Source organism: Lolium rigidum, chromosome 4 (genome assembly GCF_022539505.1).
Source record: "Lolium rigidum isolate FL_2022 chromosome 4, APGP_CSIRO_Lrig_0.1, whole genome shotgun sequence".
In the NCBI taxonomy this organism is placed as follows: Eukaryota; Viridiplantae; Streptophyta; class Magnoliopsida; order Poales; family Poaceae; genus Lolium; species Lolium rigidum.
Window position 1 is genome coordinate 131,972,651 of NC_061511.1, and position 19,594 is coordinate 131,992,244.

At 39.6% G+C, this 19,594-nt stretch overlaps 1 protein-coding gene across 1 annotated transcript; it reads left to right on the top strand.

Moving 5' to 3' along the window:
* Positions 1-6,838: 6,838 nt before the first annotated feature.
* LOC124646533 lies at positions 6,839-9,617 on the top strand. Its single transcript, XM_047186638.1, has 4 exons — positions 6,839-6,875; positions 7,935-8,016; positions 9,031-9,151; positions 9,238-9,617. The coding sequence occupies exons 2-4, from the start codon at positions 7,955-7,957 to the stop codon at positions 9,595-9,597; spliced, it is 543 nt and encodes a 180-aa protein (XP_047042594.1). The 5' UTR covers positions 6,839-6,875; positions 7,935-7,954; the 3' UTR covers positions 9,598-9,617.
* The last annotated feature ends 9,977 nt before the right edge of the window (positions 9,618-19,594 follow it).

Here is a 19,594-nt window from a genome sequence, read left to right on the forward strand (position 1 = left end):
GCTATGAAAAACTATATATCATATGAGAACCACAATAAATTACACGTGGACGAAGGGGTAAATAGATGTCTCGAAGATTTTGTTGGGGATTTTTTTGGATGAATATAAGGGATTGAGTCTTCAAAAAGAATATTTGGGACAAATTTATTTCTTATGTTTTAATGCTCTAACCAAACCTCACATAGCGTTCTACCAAAATGGTTAGAAATATTGATATATTTTTTGTTGCTAAAATAAAGATTTTTCACTTACAAAACATACCTGTCAGAATAATTCCATAACTTTATGGTCATAGTAGAATGCAAAAATATTGTTTCTAAAATATCAAAGAATATTATTTTTAAAGTGAGTTGATATATAGTATCGTAGGAAGGTACCTCTATGTTTCGGTAGAGTAGTCAGAGATATGAAGATGCTATATCTACAAGGGATTTTTTTATTCAATTAAGACAATGTCCTTTCTATAGCGATATATTGCATATCCTTTATTATATTCTTAAGTGGTTCGCAAGTACATACAAATATACTCCCTGACATCGTTGTCCGTGGCTATTAAGATCGTTAGAGTTGGAGAAGTTCATTGGAGAATATGGGTTCAATGATATCTATGCGAACTAGGAATATTCTCCCAGTCAGTTGCATGTGTGATTAAGGCATGACATGGGATCTGTGTGCGTTGAGGTTTCTTCTTCTATTTGAAGATGACGTTTAGCCTATAGTGGTATCATGTAAAACTTGGTCATGTTGACCTATTTGTATGTTTTTATTTCGTTACTTAATGGATAATGCACTTTGATATCCGTTATGTAATGCGTTCATGACCAAGTGATCATGGGTTTATGAATGACATGCATAACGTGTCTTTCAGAACACCTAATTCTGGGTCCACAGGCTGGCAGATTTTATTGGGGATTTTTCGAATGAATGTAAGAGACTGATCTTTCTAAAGGAAAATGTGGGCCAAATATTTCTAATGTTTTAATGTCTTACACCATACCTCACATGGCATTTTAACCATAAGTAAGAGTTTAAAATATTGACTAGCAATGAGGGGCGCGGCGGCATGCCGCGCCATATAGTGACCGATCAGCTGTAGTTGTTGGCGGAGGCAGGGCAATATAACATGCAAGACTATCATGATATATATATATCAACGACGACAGCGACCATGATAATAGTCTGCTCCAATAACAAGATTACACAACCTACGACCATGGTTCTCTTTAAATAGTTTACAACTTGTATGGAAAGTGTTTGAGTAAGCAATACAAGGAAAGTGACCAATCAGATAAAAAGGAATCACATCGATTTGAAATCTGCATGTATGGAAAGTGCCACTAACGTGAACATGCAAATAGTATGGAAAGAAATCAAGGAAAATGCATGGATCAATGTAACGGGTTTGAGTTTTGAAAAATGGTACCCGGTTTGGTTTTTTGTAGCATCATCCATGCTGGAGCCTGGGCACCATGGTGCCCCAATTAGTTTACCTATATATATATATATATAGAGCCCAACTATTCTCGAACCCCCCTTAAGAGGGGTTCTAGAATAACTATTCTCGAACCCCCACCAAACAGATCAAACCATCCAACCCACCCCGAACCGTCCAAACCCAAACCGCCCTACCTGGCCCGAGTGAACCCCACCGAAACGACCTTCTTCGTCCTCGCTGGAAACAACCCCACGCGCCCACGCTGCCTCTCACCTCCACCGCACGCCTCCGGGGCTCCACATCCATCGCGCACCATCTAGAAGGCGCCCCTACCTCCACCGCGCGCCGCCGTGAGGGCTCCGGCCCCCACCTCCACCGCGCGCCGCCGGGCCCCCACCTCCACCGCGCGCCGCCGGGCCCCCACCTCCACCGGCCGTGAGGGTACCTACCTCCACCACACGCCGCCGTGAGGGCTCCCACCTCCTCCATGCGTCGCCGGGAAATTCTCCTCCTTCACCGCGGCTCCCCCATGCTATTTGCCTTCATAGAATCTAGCTGAGATTGAGGCCTCCCCCCCACCCCCAACCCGCACAGCGCCGCCCCTCCCCTTCCTGCCTTGAGATCCCCGGCGCGCCGCGCATCAGCTGTCGACCGCATGCGCCGCCGCGAGGCTCCACATGCACCGCTTCGAGAGTCCACCGGCGCTCACCTCGCTTACATGGCAAATCGCGGCCGTCGCCCGATCTACCTCTCCCTCCCCTCCCGGCTGGATCCCCGGCGCGCTACCCTGCTCACCGGAGAAACGCTTCCTCAGTCGTGGCTCTTCTGACCGGCATCAGAAGCCATGGCTAGCGTCGCCCCTGGGACTCCATCCTCTCTCGCCCCAACTACTGATTTGCTGCTACTGGATATGTGCGTGACATATTTTTTTACAGATTGTGTGTGTTTTGTTTGCAGAAAGGTTGGATGATTAGATCACACAAAAACAATACTTTCAGAAGTGTACTCTTTGAATTCGAGAAGTTCACTCTTTGAATTCGAGATGCATCGTTGAATATTGAAGGAAGATCCTGGCCATCTGCCTGCTCTGGTATACTGAACTTCCTGCTCTAGTGCTCAACTGCTGTTTAATGTTTCAATTTTTTCTTTGCTCTGGTGTATTAAAGTAGAGAGAAATGGAAGTTTATTTTTTGGGCTGGTAGAAAAATACAGTAGCTCAAATTATTCCCAGTGGAAATTTCTATTTATATTTCATGAGAGTTTGTTTCCTCTAATAGACGGTTTCAGCTCAAAAAGAACACAACACAAAAAATCTCAAATCGGGAAAAATAGCAGAATTTTGTATTTTTGTTGGAGAAGTTCATTTATCCTTGTCAAGAATTTCATTTCTTATTTGCTAAAAAACTCATCGTAAAAAATAAGAGTGCCTTGCTGGCCAAATCACCTATCTCACGAGTATCCTGTGGTGCACCATCGGGTGTATGCATGCTGCCCTTCTCCTTACACATATCTGAAGTATGACTGCGCTAGTTTAGTGAATAGCTGATTCTTTGTTTTTTGCAAAGAAACTTCTGATGGTTCCGAGATGAACTGCCAATGGTTACCGAATTGGTTCTGGTGGTGCATTACATCAATGCTGGTGCATTGCTTCAATGTTGGTACTTGTCATGTGTGTAAAATTTGGGAGCAAAGAAGTTTGGTAAGACATAAAAATGACAGTTTACAGAAAGTCACGCAGCAGCAACACATCCCTCTCCGCTGCTGCGCCCTGTGTTGGTACCGCCCTCGGGTGTTTCTTGTTACAGTCTTACCGGCAAGCCATCGATATTTACTTGTGTTTCAAGGGTTAAGCTACTGTTGTCTGCAAGATTTTGTTTCATAGAGAAAATATGTTCATGTTTGAAGTATTTATATTCTTCAATTCGCTTTGTGTTATTGTGAATACCACTTTCTATACGTAGTCAACAATCTATAAACAATATTTGGGAAGTTCGGTTTTTTATTTTCGAGAAGTGCACTTAGCTTGGAAATTAACTTCGAATGCATCCATAAGTTCAGTACTGCTGATAACCGCTGAGGTGAACTATTGCTTCATCACCGCTCATATTCCAGTCTAGTTCTTGGTAGTACACCACTTGAAAAATTCACACCATTTGAAGATCAGTTTTTCTTGGTAGTACACTTCTGCAAAAATAATGCAAGTTCATTTTTTATAGCATGGAAGTCTAGTTCGACCATGACAGAAAATTATCTAAATATGCCGTATGAAGTTTACTTATTTAGTTATTTTCATATTTCAGTTTGAAGTAATTGAAGTGAGCACCTAGTGACTGCAAGTAGAAACTTGGGGTTGTCTTTGTATTCATTTTTCTATTCTTTTGTTCATATTATCAGTCTTTATATATTATGTATACATGGCGCTATATTGATACAAGCATGCTCTGCATTTTATACCAGGGAGTGATGACAACACTTGGAGCTCCATTTGGATTGATGAATTGAAAGAGAAACGAAACAGAAGGTATGGCTTACCACTGTATATGAAATATATGCATTTGCAGTATATGAACATGTCCACATGCAGTTCATTTTAGGCTGATCACTCGTTCGAGAGGGGTTCACTTTTTTCAATCTTGAAGTTCGAATCATCTGAGGAGGATGTTCACTTTTGTGGTAGCAAAATTTTAAATGTCATGAAGTTAACTTTTAAAATGTTGGAAACAGAAGTTCAATAAGTGAACTACAATAAGTTTACTTTAACCACAATTTGTGAACTGAAGTATTTTTAAATCAAGGAGTTCAATTCATATACCTAAAGTTTGCCTCTTTTCATCAGGGAGTTCGTATTTTTAATTTTGTTCGTAAGTTCACATCTTCCTCGCATAGAAGTTCACCTTTTGTGATTTTATTCATAAAGATTGTTGCTAGCTTAACTGCTGTCTTTTGTGATTTTATTCATAAAAGATGTTGCTAGCTTTTTATTTGAGCAAATGTTGGACGATTGCAGCACATAAAAAACAATTTCATCCTTGTCACCCACTTCTTGATGCTATCGAGCGCTGATGATCAGCTGCTACTAAATATGCATCTGAACTGCGCGTGCGTGGCTTCCTAGTGTTGGGCTATCTGCGGTTCAGAAACAGACCACAGTAAGTTCAGAGATTCAGTACGTGAATTTCACAGAGAACAACATCTCAACTGCTGCTATGTGTTATTCTTTTCATACAGATTGTCTTTTAGCTTTATATTTTTGCAAAGTTTGGACGATTGCATTGCGCGAAAAAATATAAGTTCACCTAGTTCGCACATGAAATTTACTATTTTTTGCTTGGAGGTTTGTTTGTCCACTGATTTCAGTTAAAGCACATAAAACATAATACTGTAAAGTTCGCTTCTATTTAAAATGAAAGTTCACGTGTCCAACTCAGGGACTTTATCCTGTTTTGTTGCGAAGTTCATCTTGTTCATTTTAGCCAGTTCGCTCTTCCAGAACAGTTCACTTTTCTTTTTAAGATCTGAATGTTCGAATTATCCGAGGAATACACTCACTTCTTTGCAGGCAAAAAATAGCAAGAATTTTATTTTTTCCTTACGTATAGTGGCAGTTCACTATTCCTTGTCACAAAGTTCACACTGCCATGTTAATAATTGCTCTAGTTTCTCGACATATAAGAATTGTTTCACTGTGATTTTGTCTGAACCATTCTTAAAATAGGAAGTGCACCCTCCCTTGGCTCCGCCATGCTCGGAACAGCCGCAGGAGTCCACCTATCGCTGCCCATGAGTCCACTAGCGCGGGATCGACTAGCTGCATCCATCTCCCTTCCCTGGCTCGAGCCTCCTGGAGTTCGCCATGGGCCGCCGGGGAGTCCACCCCACGCCTACCCCAACAGTCTAAAGTGGCGGTCCACTTGAGTATGTTATGGTAAATCTCCTCTGTAGTGTACATTGTCTATTTCAATATTCCAGTTTAGTGTACCCATGCACAGGAATTCCCTAGTATTGCCAAACCTAGTTTTTATGCGTATGATACTGACTATAATTTTTTGATTCCCCTTTTCATGCATGAGGGCCGGACTAATTTATTTTGAAAGGAACAAGCTATATAGGGGCTGAAGCATCTGGGCGATGAGGTACTCAATTTATGACTTCATGCTTTACAAATTAAATCTTTAGCAAACGGAGCAGCCATGGATTGTAAAATAAGCAAGTACATTTGCTATGTGGAGTTCATTTATTTTGTCGGAAGGTTCACTTTGTCTGAATGAGAAATTATTATTTCATTGGGATGTTCACTTTGTTCACATATGATGTTTCAGTAGAAAAACATTGGTAGGTGAAGTTAAACAATTCAATTAAGGAGCACACTTTATTTGTCCAGAAGTTTAGAGTAGAAATTTTAAATTCCCTTTCATTATATTCTTTAAAATTTTGAAGTTCAGGGATAGAGAAATGTGAAGTTCACATAGACATGATTATGACGTTTAGAGATAGCCTAGCCTATGTGAAGTTTAGATGGTTCTCGCCTTTTTTTGCATCCGTATGGTTGTGTTCAGTTGTAATTTGTAGTCATCAAATTAATTCCTACTTCATTATAAGGGTTTGGCACTAATAAAAAATTGGATGATCATATATGAAATTGAACATTAGAAGTTGTCGAAAAAATTCGGGATGTTCATCTTTTCATGAATTTGTTCCCCCTCCTGAAAGTGCATTTCTTATATGTGTGGAGTGCTGATGTGAACTGCTCCTGCCAATAGAGGCTATGCTATTTTCTGCTATCTTTTCTTTGTCAAATTTCCTTGTGAATAGCTGTAAAAAACCACATACATAGTAAAACTGTTAAATTGGAGAAGTTCAGTAGTTAAGTCTGAGAATTTCATCTTGTACGCATGTGAGGTTCATTTTTCTTATCTGCGGTTCACTCATGAAACACATGTTAACTAATGTTGTTTTAGTTCAGAATTGCGCATAGTTCAGAGCTGAACGACAATTTCGAGTTCAGAACTATTAGTAGTTCATAGTTGAACTCCTGATTGTTGCCTCGGCAGCATGCTTGCCCTGCCATCCTCACTCGTTTAGGACCTCCACCGAATGTTGGCACTAATGATGTCGATGTCTATGTTTTAGCACAGTGCACTTCTTAGTTTTAGAAAGTTCACTACATCCATGCGTGAGGTTCAGAACAAATAAATAGCATTTGCACTTAAAAAGAAAGTAATAAGCATGGTTCTGAACCTTGCAATTTCATCATGGAAGTTCTCTTTATCTATGACAAACAGAGTAGAAGTTCACTTAATAAAAAATTCAGGAGGTTCGCCTTTTTCCTGTCCTAAATTTCATTCTCTGTTGGCAGGAAGTTAGTTTGCGTTTGCGCAAATACTCGAGCAGCTACAGATGCCGACGATATTCTCTCAGGAGCATTGCCAGGACGAGTGCAGTATGTGAAGTTCATTTCTTCTAATCCTTGTAGTTCACTTCCCCTAATTCATGAACTTTACATCTCTTGCTACTTGCTATTTAGTTCATCCATTAGGTTTAGATATGCACTTTTTTATTTAGTTCCTTGTGAAAGTCAATTTTTGTCGAAGTTCAGTTTTATTGACGGGAGAGTTCACTTTATTTTTTAGAAGTTCAATTGGTATAGTGCAGATATTCATTTCTTTCAGCAAAAAAGGGTCTAATTTACCCACGAGGGAAAGGTTCACATTTTGTTGTCACGAAGTTCACTATTTTCAAATCTGGAAGTTTGCATCTGTTGCTAATTTTTATTGTACTTCTTCATGGTGTGTGGTACTAACTAAATTACCCAGTTCATGTCACTTGTGTTTTTCTTCGATTTCTCAAACAGTATGCCCAGAAGTTCAATATGAATGCGTCGGTATTTCACTTTGTCTCTCTGAAAAATCATCTTATTGTCGGGTAGTTCATTTTAAATATGCAGAAAGTTCAGTTGTGTCACGCATGAAAATTCATTTCATTTTGATTTGAAAACAAATTGAATGGTGGGAGGAAGTTATTATTTTTAGAGATTGTTCTGTGTGCTATTTCTTGTAGTTTGTTGTGAATTGCTAATGCTGACAGAGGTGCCCCTTTCTTATTGTGTAAAAAGAAGTTGTTATGTTCTAGCTTTGCTCTCGCTGACACTTTTAAAGAATTGTACAAAAGTTCACTTTATATCAACTGGAAAAGTTCGCTTTTGTCTGCACGGGAGTTAACTTTGTTCGCAACACAAATATTGAAGCACGTGGGAATTGCAATTAAATTAAAAACAGTGGTGTTCTGAGGTTCCTTATTTTATTTGGTAAAAGTTCAGTTCGTCAATGAGGAGAAGTTCACTTTTTTATCATGTGGTGCAACTCAAAAAATCTTGTGAATTAACTGTCATAACAATCGTGCTCTGCAAGTGTAACACTATATCTAGCTTTATGCTATTCCATTGCTTTTCTAGGTCACTACAATGAGCTCTAGATGATAAACTCTACCTTCTGTACGTCAGGACCTTTGGGGTTGCTCCCGATGGCAACCATATCTGGTATCTTCCTGAATAAGTGTATGAAAATGAAGACACTTAGCGTTTGGTATGCACTTCCAAACAATTACCTACGATATTTCCTTATATAAGATCGATGCTGATGCTGCTGTCCAGTTCCAGTTTATTTCCTTTTATTGCTCTACAACAGTCTGCTTGTGTAATCAGTTCAAAGGACACTTACCCTTTCCATCAATTGAATATGGAACGATATGATAGGTTTGAAAATAGAAGTTCACCTCATCCACGTATGAAGTTTACTTATGTTTGCTTTGAAGTTTACTTATGAAGTTAGTAGTGCCAAACCTTTTTTCAAACTTCTTTGTTTATATTTCTAAACCTTCTTGTAGCCCCTGCTGCTGGCGACGCCCCGCCTTACTTGCACAACTACTTAAATCAGGAGAAAACTACCGAAGATTTTAACATCATAGAGTATTTATTCAATTTCTGTTTGTTTATGCTTGCGTTAAATAACTTTATAGATTGTCTCTGCTTGTTTCGTTTGGGAAAATTTTGGACGTTAGCATTAAAAGCAATTTCAAAAGTTCATTCTTTGATATTTACAAGTTCATTATTTGCATTTGAGAAGTGCACACGTAATGCTATTTCCTCAACCTTAAAAGCATTTGAGAAGTTCATTCTTTTATATTTATAAGTTCATTATTTGTTTTTAATCGTGAAATGCAGTTGATCAGTATGCCGAAGTTCAGTGTTTTGTTTACTATAAAAGTATCCAGTTTATATAAACAGAAAAAACAAAATATCGCTGTTTGTATAGTGGAAGTTCGTCTTATATAAATAATGAAGTTTGTTCATATTACTGGAAGATACTGCTTGTTTTACATTTGCGTGAGTTCACTAGATGATTCGGAGTAGGATGCACTTGTGCTACTGGATTCCTTGTGTTTTTCCTTATAATGTTTGATGGCACAATGTTATCTCTTACTATCATCCTATTTCGCATGATATAATAATGTTGCATTAACTTTGGATTGATTTTCTATAGGCAACATTTGTGTTTACTCTGTTGATTTCCTGATGTTCAGTCTACTATCTTGTGTAGTTCAGTTTGGTATCGTGTGTCTCCGCCACATGGTGAAGTGAATACAGATTGGAAGTTCATTGAAACATTTTCCGGAAGCTCACTAATTATTTGCGCAAGTAGTTCAGTTTTACCAACAAATGTGAGTTACCTTTTTTTAATCTACAGCCGGGTTTATATTTTCTTGTCAAAAATAACATACCTTCATTGCTACTGGTCAATGTGCAGAAAAGAGAAAATTTCACGGAAAAAATTAAGAGATGCACCATCTACTCCAAAACATATGTCCAGAGCATGGCAGTCCACTACACTCTCTCCTGGAGTCCACTGCTTACAGCCGTGCGTACATCGGTAGTCCAGTGCGTGAGGCTGGAGAGTCCACCGGTGCGTTATGCCGGGAGTCCAATGGACCAGTGTCCGGAGTCCAACTCATGCGCGCACGTTTGGATGCTCAGGAATGAGGCAGTGCTTTTGTGTCCCGTTGCTGATGATTATTCCATTTCTACAGCTTGTGATGTTCACTTTTTTTCTGAGAAAAGATCACTTTGTAATCTCAGAAAGTTAACTGTACCAAATTATGCAGTATAATTGGCATGAATATTGGTTTCCCTGCCCTTTTTAGCATGTTGATATGGATGTTATGTTTGCCTTCCAAGGGCACTCACTTTTTTGTTGTCTAAAAAATGTTCAATTTATCCTACCAAACATTGTTCACTTATTTAATCCCAGAAATTTATCCTTGATATGCATGTTATGTACGATGCTAACCCATTCAAACAGTGAGTTCTTATGGGTTTCAATTCTGGGATGTTCTGGCGCTCTTGAAGTCTTTTTACTTTTTTTTTTACATGTCAAAGTTCACTAAGAATATGGTGGAATTCAAAGACGGAAGTTCACCATGCTCAAAAAATTATTTTCTATCGAAATGCACTTCGGTAAGAACAAAAGTTCACCTTTTACTGCATGGAAGCTCATCTTTGGCATACTGAAAAGTTACTCTTTGTCGAAATTCGCTTTGATTAGAGGAAAGTTTACTTTGTACCATGTAGAACTAATTTTTTTTTTGTCAAAATTAACTTTGGCCAATACAAAAAATATTTTTTGTCAGAACAGAAGTTCACCTTGTACCGCGTGGAAGTTAACCTTTGACATTACCAAAATATAATCTTTGTCGAAATTCACTTTGGTTTGTACCATGCCGCAATTCACTTTAAACAAGCTGAAAATTTATTTTGTGTCAATATTAACTTTGAACATGCAGGAAGTTTAAAATTTATTTTTTGTCAATATTAAATTTGAACGCGGAGGATATTCTCCACAAACATGCCGAAAATTTACTTTTGTTGACCTTCATTTTGTACCGGGCGTGTAAGTTCACTTAAACCATGTAGGAAGTTCATTTTAAACATGCTTGTAATTTCTATAATGCGACCGAAAGTTCACAGACAAGATATCGGGAAGTTCACTTCCATAATCGAGCACCTCATGCACTCTATTTTTCTGGGCGGAAATCGTACACATAGAAATCCTTCTTACGACCTCTCATTGTGCAAATCGACTGGAGCTACGTACAATTAGCACTAATATAACTCTACTAATACTCCAACACACCACAATGCCACATCTAGTCAATCCGGATGAGCCTATTTCAAAATGTTCTTGTGTCGGCATTATGTCCGCTTGTGTGTATTTCTAAAATTAAACTTAAACCGTTTAAAGTTTTGAAAAAAGTTCAACATGAAAAAGTTGCGCCTAATAAATATCTTTTCAGCATAATATCATTTGGAACATTCCGACAAGTGGTTCAAAAATAAGGTCCAAAAAACAGTACGAAAAACAGAGAAAAGCGGAAATCGGAATCACGTATTTTCGAATCTGCTCCTAAACCGTAAAGAATTTGGAAAAACTTCCTACATGAACAATTTGCGCCTAGTCAACAGCTTTCCAACGCCATATAATAAGCACAAATCCGATAAACGGTTTGAAAATTAAACCCCCAAAACTGCACGGAAAAAGGGAAGTCCGCGAAAACGTTGTTTTGTATATTTAAAATTAGTTTTAAACAATAGAGAATTTGGAAAAACAATGAACACGAAAAAGTTGCGAAATTTCCATATGAATCCAACGGTATATTATATGTATCATTCCGTTAAGCGGTTTGAAAATCAGCCTCAAAACATTATCCGCAAAAAACATGGAATTATAGTGTTCCGTCAAGAAGTTCACATGCAAATAAGTAGGAAGTTCAGAAAGGGTTCGAGAATAGTTATTCTCGAACCGGTTCGAGAATAGCAGACCTATATATATATATATATATATATATATATATATATATATATATATATATACTTCCTACTCTTGGGTGTAACTACACCCACATCTCATATAGTACCATACGGAAGTATATAACATACTTTATTGGTTTGAGTATATTCGTACACTATATCTAAGATACTCCATACCAACTTTGGTGAAAAAAAATTAAATACACCCATAGTTTACACTATATATACAAAATACATGCATATTTATACGTAAATAAATAGTGTACGTAAAAAAATGTACATACTACCTACAAAGTAGTATATATACTACCAAAATATTCTTATATACTTCATACTACATGTATATACCCTTCGGTATGATAGATACTACCTAGATTGTGTGAAACACACGTGGGAGTAACTACACCCGGGTGTAGCATGAATATGTCCTATATATATATATATATATATATATATATATATATATATATACCAGCACTATTTGCAGAATAATATTCTGAGCACCGACTTGAACTTCCCTGGACACAAGGTTGAACTTCCCGGAAAACATGGTTGACCTTTCTGTCGAACATACCTGAACTTCTCATTTTCTTCAGAGCTAATGATTCTACTTCGTGTTTCCCAACCATTTGTCGGAACTGTGCAAATGATATACCGTTGGATAGATAATGAAAAACCGCAACTTTTTCATGGTCACAACTTTCGCAGATTATGTACGGTTTAAATTTAATTTTAAAAATACGAAAACGCTTCTATATGGCCAGAAAACAAACTTTTAGTTTGATTTTTGAATCGCTTATCGAAACTCTCCAAACGATATAACGTTGGATAGATAATGAAATTGCGCAATTTTTTCATGTTTTACGTTTTTTCAAAATCCTCACAGTTTTTGAATCATTTTGAAAATACCGAAATTCGGACGTACTTAAAAACGGGCGGACAGTAATTTGGACAATTTGTTTCAACCGTTTGTCGGAATGACGCAAATAATATGGCGTTGGAAAGCTATGGACTAGGCGCAACTTTCGTATTCCAATTGTTTTCTCTAATTCCTTACAGTTTAATAGACAAACACGAATTACTGTCCGCCTATTTTATGTGACGGGCACCGAATGATTTTCCCCGCGATTTTCATGCGGTATATTTAAACAACGCAAATGATATACGGTTGGAAAGGTCTCAAAATTGCGCATCTTTTTCGTATCTACCATTTTTGCCAACTCCAAACGATTTGAAGGTAATTTTAGAAGTTTTGAAATCATGTTTTCGGTATATTTTATGGGATAACAATTTGAATTTAATAGATTAGATCCATTTATTTATTGTAAAATGTTGTAGGTAATGAAATTAGACATATACTATACCATATAAAGCTTTTGGTGACAATGATTGAAGTGGTTGGTGATCAAATCGATGAGATTTGAACAATAGATTTCCGCCCCGTAAAAACAGAGCATTGAACTTCGCTCGACACGAACTTGCACTTCTAGTGAAATGCGGTTGTACTTCTCGACGTTGTTTCACGAAAGTGTTCAGTAAAATGACTATAAGTTTCTCATACGGTGTCCGTTTGAGGTCCATGACCACACAAAATGCTCAGCACAACCACGCACATCTGAACTTCCCGCGACATGTCCTTGTACTTCCTGGCCTTCATGGTTGTACTTCCTGGAAATGTTTTTGATACGAGTGTGTTTTGTAAAAACTAGCATGTGTGCTTCGAAATGATAATTTTAGATTGTCCCTATATTCGATTTAAGAGATTTTGTACTTCCTGGATCCTAATATTTGAACTTCACAATGTTGCTATGTGAACTTATGTGGGGGTATTTTCATGATGTAATTACCGCTTGTACTTCCTGTTGTCTCCGTATGTACTTCTCGGAAGCACTGCTCGTACTTCTTTGCAGATGACGAGATTATTTTCTTTTTTCCTACATTTGGACTTTGTCGGGTTTCTTGTACTTCCTATATTAAGTGGGTGTATTGCTCGTGTCGAATGGCTGTACTTCTCATTGTCAAGTATATGAACTTCCTTACGGGTGATGGGATTATTATTGTTTTTTGCTATGTGAACTTATGTGAGGGTATTTTCTTTGAACACTTTTAATTCATGTAATTACCGCTTGTACTTCATGTTGTCTACGCCTGCACTTCTCGGAATCACTGCTCGTACTTCCTCGCAGATGACGGGATTATTTAGTTTTTTCTACATTTGGATTTCGTCGGTTTTCTTGTACTTCCTATAATAAGTGCATGCACTGCTCGTGTCGAATGGTTGTACTTCTCAGTGTCAAGTATTTGAAGTTCCTCACGGATGACGAGATTTTTTTTTTTCTACATTTGGATTTTGTCAATTTTCTCGTACTTTCTGTATTAATTGGGTGTACTGCTCGTGTCAAATGGTTGTACTTATCATCGTCAAGTATTTTAACTTCCTCATTGGTGAGACGATTCTTTTCTTTTTTTCTACATTTTGATTTTCTCGGTTTTCTTGGACTTCCTATAATAAGTTCTTGTACTGCTCGTGTCGAATGGTTGTACTTCTCAGCATCAAGTATTTGAACTTTCTCGTGGATGAAGGGATTATTTTGTTTTTTTTTAACATTTGGATTTTGTCGGTCTTCTTGTACTTCGTATACTAAGTGGTTGTACTGATCGTGTCAAACGATTTTAGTTCTCATCGTCAATATTTTTACTTCCTTGCGAATGACGGGATTATTTTCTTTTTTCTATATTTGGATTTTTTGGTTTTCTTTTAGTTCCTATAATAAGTGGATGTACTGCTCGTGTCAAATGGTTGTACTTCTCATCGCCAAGCATTCTAATTTCCCCACGAATGACGTTATTATTTTATTTTTTTCTTTATTTATTTTTAGTCATTTTTCTTGTACTTCTTATATTAAGTGGGTGTACTGCTCGTGTCGAATAGTTGTACTTCTCAACATCAAGGACTTTGTTGTTTTCTTGTACTTCTTATATTAAGTGGGTGTACTGCTCGTGTCGAATAGTTGTACTTCTCAGCGTCAAGGATTTTGTTGTTTTCTTGTACTTTCTATGTTAAGTGGGTGTACTGCTCATGTTGAATGGTTGTACTTTTCAGTGTCAAGTATTTGAACTTCCCACGAATGACGGGATTTTTTTTATTTTTTTCTTGTACTTCTTATATTATGTGGGTTTACTGCTAGTTTTGAATGGTTATACTTCTGAACTTCAAGTATTTAAACTTCCCCGCGAACAACGGGATTATTTAATTTTCTACTTTTGGTTTTAGTCAGGTTTTTTCCTTGTTTTATTAAGCGGGTGTAGTTCAGGTTGTAAGTGGCAGCTGTGTCCAATGGTCCCGCATGCGCCGCCCGCGAAAAAACACCTATGGCAACTCGCCACGAGACCTGGAGTCCCACCAGTGGAGCCGTGTACCAAGGCGATACGGAGGTCGTCGATGTAGCAGCGTGGAGGCGGCCAGCGAGAGGTATTCCCGGGACGGCGGAGCTCCTAGGCACCATATGGAGGTTGGGGCGGGGACGCGAGGCCCGAGTCGTCCGCGAGATTTCGATTCGGCCCACGACGGCGGCGGAGGTCATGGAAGCATAGGTGCGGTCGCTAGCAGGGAAAGCTGGCTGCAGACCGTGTACTTCCCAAAAATCAATAGATGATTCAGAAATGATGCATGAACAATTGAACTTCCGAATAAAAACATGTTATACTGCCTTTGTGATAATGTTCTACTTCTCGCCGTGTATACTTCTTTCTTGTCGCTGAATTGCCAAGCTTAGAAATCCAACCATGCAGTCGTCAAGGTACAGAGAGAAAAACAGAGAATACGCTCTCAAATTCTTCCGTTAGGTCGAACTGCAGAACCAAAAATTAATTGGACAAATTAAGATCAGATCTTAATACACTACGTCTAGAATTGCATGCTCCGTAAAACGAGTAGCCTTCATAACTTTCAATTCCAAACTGGTACAATGTAGACATCATCCATTGTGTTAATTAATTGTCTGTTAATTAGCACAAGATGCTATTCCAGTAGCATTCACCAAAAAATGAAGTGCAGAGAGTAGCAAGTAATATAGCACCAGCTGAAACGAAACAGCCGAATGCTAGCTGCAATAATAAGTGTACTACTAGGCAAAATTCTTTGTTTTTCTTAGACGGAGTAAACTAGCCAAAGACAAATTAGTGAGCTGCCCAAAATACGCTAAGGTACTGTATAGGCTGAATATATGAGTGAATTTTTTGTCTTTTTAGACAAATAAACGTACTCGGTGAATACAAGTGAAATCTTGCTAACAGAATAAATACTATTGCATCTATGCCAAAAGCTTATTATATTTGATAAAGATCATTCGGCATATACAAGTGCACTTCAATCTAAACAACATTAATCACCGCATCTATCACTCTTTCTTATTTCTGTTTCTTCTGAACCGCATCTACGGAGTAACGCTCTTCTTGAACAAAGCAACTTCTACTTCTCGCGCTGCATCGTCAATTGGAAAGCAGACAGTTTGGGCTAACTTCAGAAAAAAGAGACACGCACTCAGTGGAGGTCTTTCGCGCGAGTTCAGGCGCGCGCTCTGAAGATGTTCAGGCGCCCGCGCGGAGCAGTTCAGGACGGCGAAAGCGCACACGTCGCAGCAAGCCTTGAGGTCGCCCGCGCCGGCCCGTGAATTTCTTGAACAAGAAGGGCGTGCTTCCTATTTTAACGATATGCACACCTCCACGACCATCAAAAGAGCAAAGGCTAACAGATCAGTCATACACTACGTAGTGACTTGAACAGTTGAACTGAACCTCGGTTCCTCCTGCTGGGCACTTCTTCTGCATTTTTTATGACTCAGTACAAGCACACCTGGATCGAACGCCTAGAGCGACATGCATCCGACCCTCGTGTCCCTCTCCCGGGTAGCACGCGCGGGCGCTCCGCCTGTTAGCTCGCCGGCAGGAGCTGGAGGTAGGGAGCCATCTCCGGCAGGCTGCCTTGGCGAGAATTTCCTGGATGGAGGGCAGAGTGGATGTGTAGGAACGCTGAGGCGTTGGAGAAAAGCAAGTCCACTGCTGCGAGGACGAGCATGTACTGCTGCTGAGGGTGAGCTTGTACTGCTGCTGCTTCCGGGCGACGACGGCAACCGGTGGGGGTTCTGACCAGGTGCGTGAGACGAAGAAGTGGCAGTTGCCTGCTGTTGCTGTTGGCCGACCCTCGCCCGTCAGTTCGTCACACACCGCGAGATGGCGGCGTCCTAGAAGCTGAGGCGTGATGCGTGTAATTGACACGTCCGTTGGGAACCCCAAGAGGAAGGTGTGATGCGCACAGCGGCAAGTTTCCCTCAGTAAGAAACCAAGGTTTAATCGAACCAGTAGGAGTCAAGAAGCACGTTGAAGGTTGATGGCGGCGGGATGTAGTGCGGCGCAACACCGGAGATTCCGGCGCCAACGTGGAACCTGCACAACACAACCAAAGTACTTTGCCCCAACGAAACAGTGAGGTTGTCAATCTCACCGGCTTGCTGTAACAAAGGATTAACCGTATTGTGTGGAAGATGATTGTTTGCAGAGAAAATAGTAAAAACAAGTATTGCAGCAGATTTGTATTTCAGTATTAAAGAATGGACCGGGGTCCACAGTTCACTAGAGGTGTCTCTCCCATAAGATAAAAGCATGTTGGGTGAACAAATTACAGTCGGGCAATTGACAAATAGAGAGAGCATAACAATGCACATACATGACATGATAAGTATAGTGAGATTTAATTGGGCATTACGACAAAGTACATAGACCGCCATCCAACTGCATCTATGCCTAAAAAGTCCACCTTCGAGGTTATCATCCGAACCCCTCCGAGTATTAAGTTGCAAAGCAACAGACAATTGCATTAAGTATGGTGCATAATGTAATCAACAACTACATCCTCGGACATAGCGCCAATGTTTTATCCCTAGTGGCAACAGCACAACACAACCTTAGAACTTTCTGTCACTGTCCCAGGTGTCAATGTAGGCATGAACCCACTATCGAGCATAAATACTCCCTCTTGGAGTTAAAAGTAAAAACTTGGCCAGAGCCTCTACTAGAAACGGAGAGCATGCAAGATCATAAACAACACATGTGTAATAACTTGATAATTAACATGACATGGTATATTCTCTATCCATCGGATCCCGACAAACACAACATAGAGTATTACAGATAGATGATCTTGATCATGTTAGGCAGCTCACAAGATCCAACAATGAAGCACAATGAGGAGAAGACAACCATCTAGCTACTGCTATGGACCCATAGTCCAGGGGTGAACTACTCACTCATCACTCCGGAGGCGACCATGGCGGTGTAGAGTCCTCCGGGAGATGAATCCCCTCTCTGGCAGGGTGCCGGAGGAGATCTCCAGAATCCCCCGAGATGGGATCGGCGGCGGCGGCGTCTCAGTAAGGTTTTCCGTATCGTGGTTTTTCGCCTCGGGGGTTTCGCGACGGAGGCGTTAAGTAGGCGGAAGGGCGAGTCGGGGGCCAGACGAGGGGGCCACACCATAGGGCGGCGCGGGCCCCCCCTGGCCGCGCCGCCACGTGGTGTCGCCACCTCGTGGCCCCACTTCGTGTGTTCTTCGGTCTTCTGGAAGCTCCGTGGAAAAATAGGCCCTGGGTCTTCGTTTCGTCCAATTCCGAGAATATTTCGTTACTAGGATTTCGAAACCAAAAACAGGAGAAAACAGGAACTGGCACTTCGGCATCTTGTTAATAGGTTAGTTCCAGAAAATGCACGAATATGACATAAAGTGTGCATAAAACATGTAGGTATCATCAATAATATGGCATAGAACATAAGAAATTATCGATACGTCGGAGACGTATCAAGCATCCCTAAGCTTAGTTCGCTTCGTCCCGAGCGGGTAAAACGATAACAAAGATAATTTCTGAAGTGATATGCCATCATAACCTTGATCATACTATTTGTAAACATATGTAGTGGATGCAGCGATCAAAACAATGGTAATGACATGAGAAAACAAGTGAATCATATAGCAAAGACTTTTCATGAATAGTACTTCAAGACAAGTATTAATAAGTCTTGCATAAGAGTTAACTCATAAAGCAATAAATCAAAGTAAAGGCATTGAAGCAACACAAAGGAAGATTATGTTTCAGCGGTTGCTTTCAACTTGTAACATGTATATCTCATGGATAATTGTCAACATAGAGCAATATAACAAGTACAATATGCAAGTATGTAGGAATCAATGCACAGTTCACACAAGTGTTTGCTTCTTGAGGTGGAGAGAGATAGGTGAACTGACTCAACATAAAAGTAAAGAGAATGGTCCTTCAAAGAGGAAAGCATCGATTGCTATATTTGTGCTAGAGCTTTTATTTTGAAAACATGAAACAATTTTGTCAACGGTAGTAATAAAGCATATGAGTTATGTACATTATATCTTACAAGTTGCAAGTCTCATGCATAGTATACTAATAGTGCCCGCACCTTGTCCTAATTAACTTGGACTACCGGATCTTTGCAATGCACATGTTTTGACCAAGTGTCACAATGGGGTACCTCCATGCCGCCTGTACAAAGGTCTAAGGAGAAAGCTCGCATTTTGGATTTCTCGCTTTTGATTATTCTCAACTTAGACATCCATACCGGGACAACATGGACAACGGATAATGGACTCCTCTTTAATGCATAAGCATGTGGCAACAATTATTATTCTCATATGAGATTGAGGATATATGTCCAAACTGAAACTTCCACCATGAATCATGGCTTTAGTTAGCGGCCCAAAGTTCTTCTCTAACAATATGCATGCTCCAACCATGAAGGTGGTAGATCTCTCTTGCTTCGGACAAGACGGACATGCATAGCAACTCACATGATATCCAACAAAGAATAGTTGATGGCGTCCCCCGAAACATGGTTATCGCTCAACAAGCAACTTAATAAGAGATAAAGTGCATAAGTACATATTCAATACCACAATAGTTTTTAAGCTATTTGTCCCATGAGCTATATATTGCAAAGGTGAATGATGGAATTTTAAAGGTAGCACTCAAGCAATTTACTTTGGAATGGCGGATAAATACCATGTAGTAGGTAGGTATGGTGGACACAAATGGCATAGTGGTTGGCTCAAGTATTTGGGATGCATGAGAAGTATTCCCTCTCGATACAAGGTTTAGGCTAGCAAGGCTATTTGAAACAAACACAAGGATGAACGGTACAGACAAAACTCACATAAAAGACATATGGTAAACATTATAAGACTCCATACCGTCTTCCTTGTTGTTCAAAACTCAATACTAGAT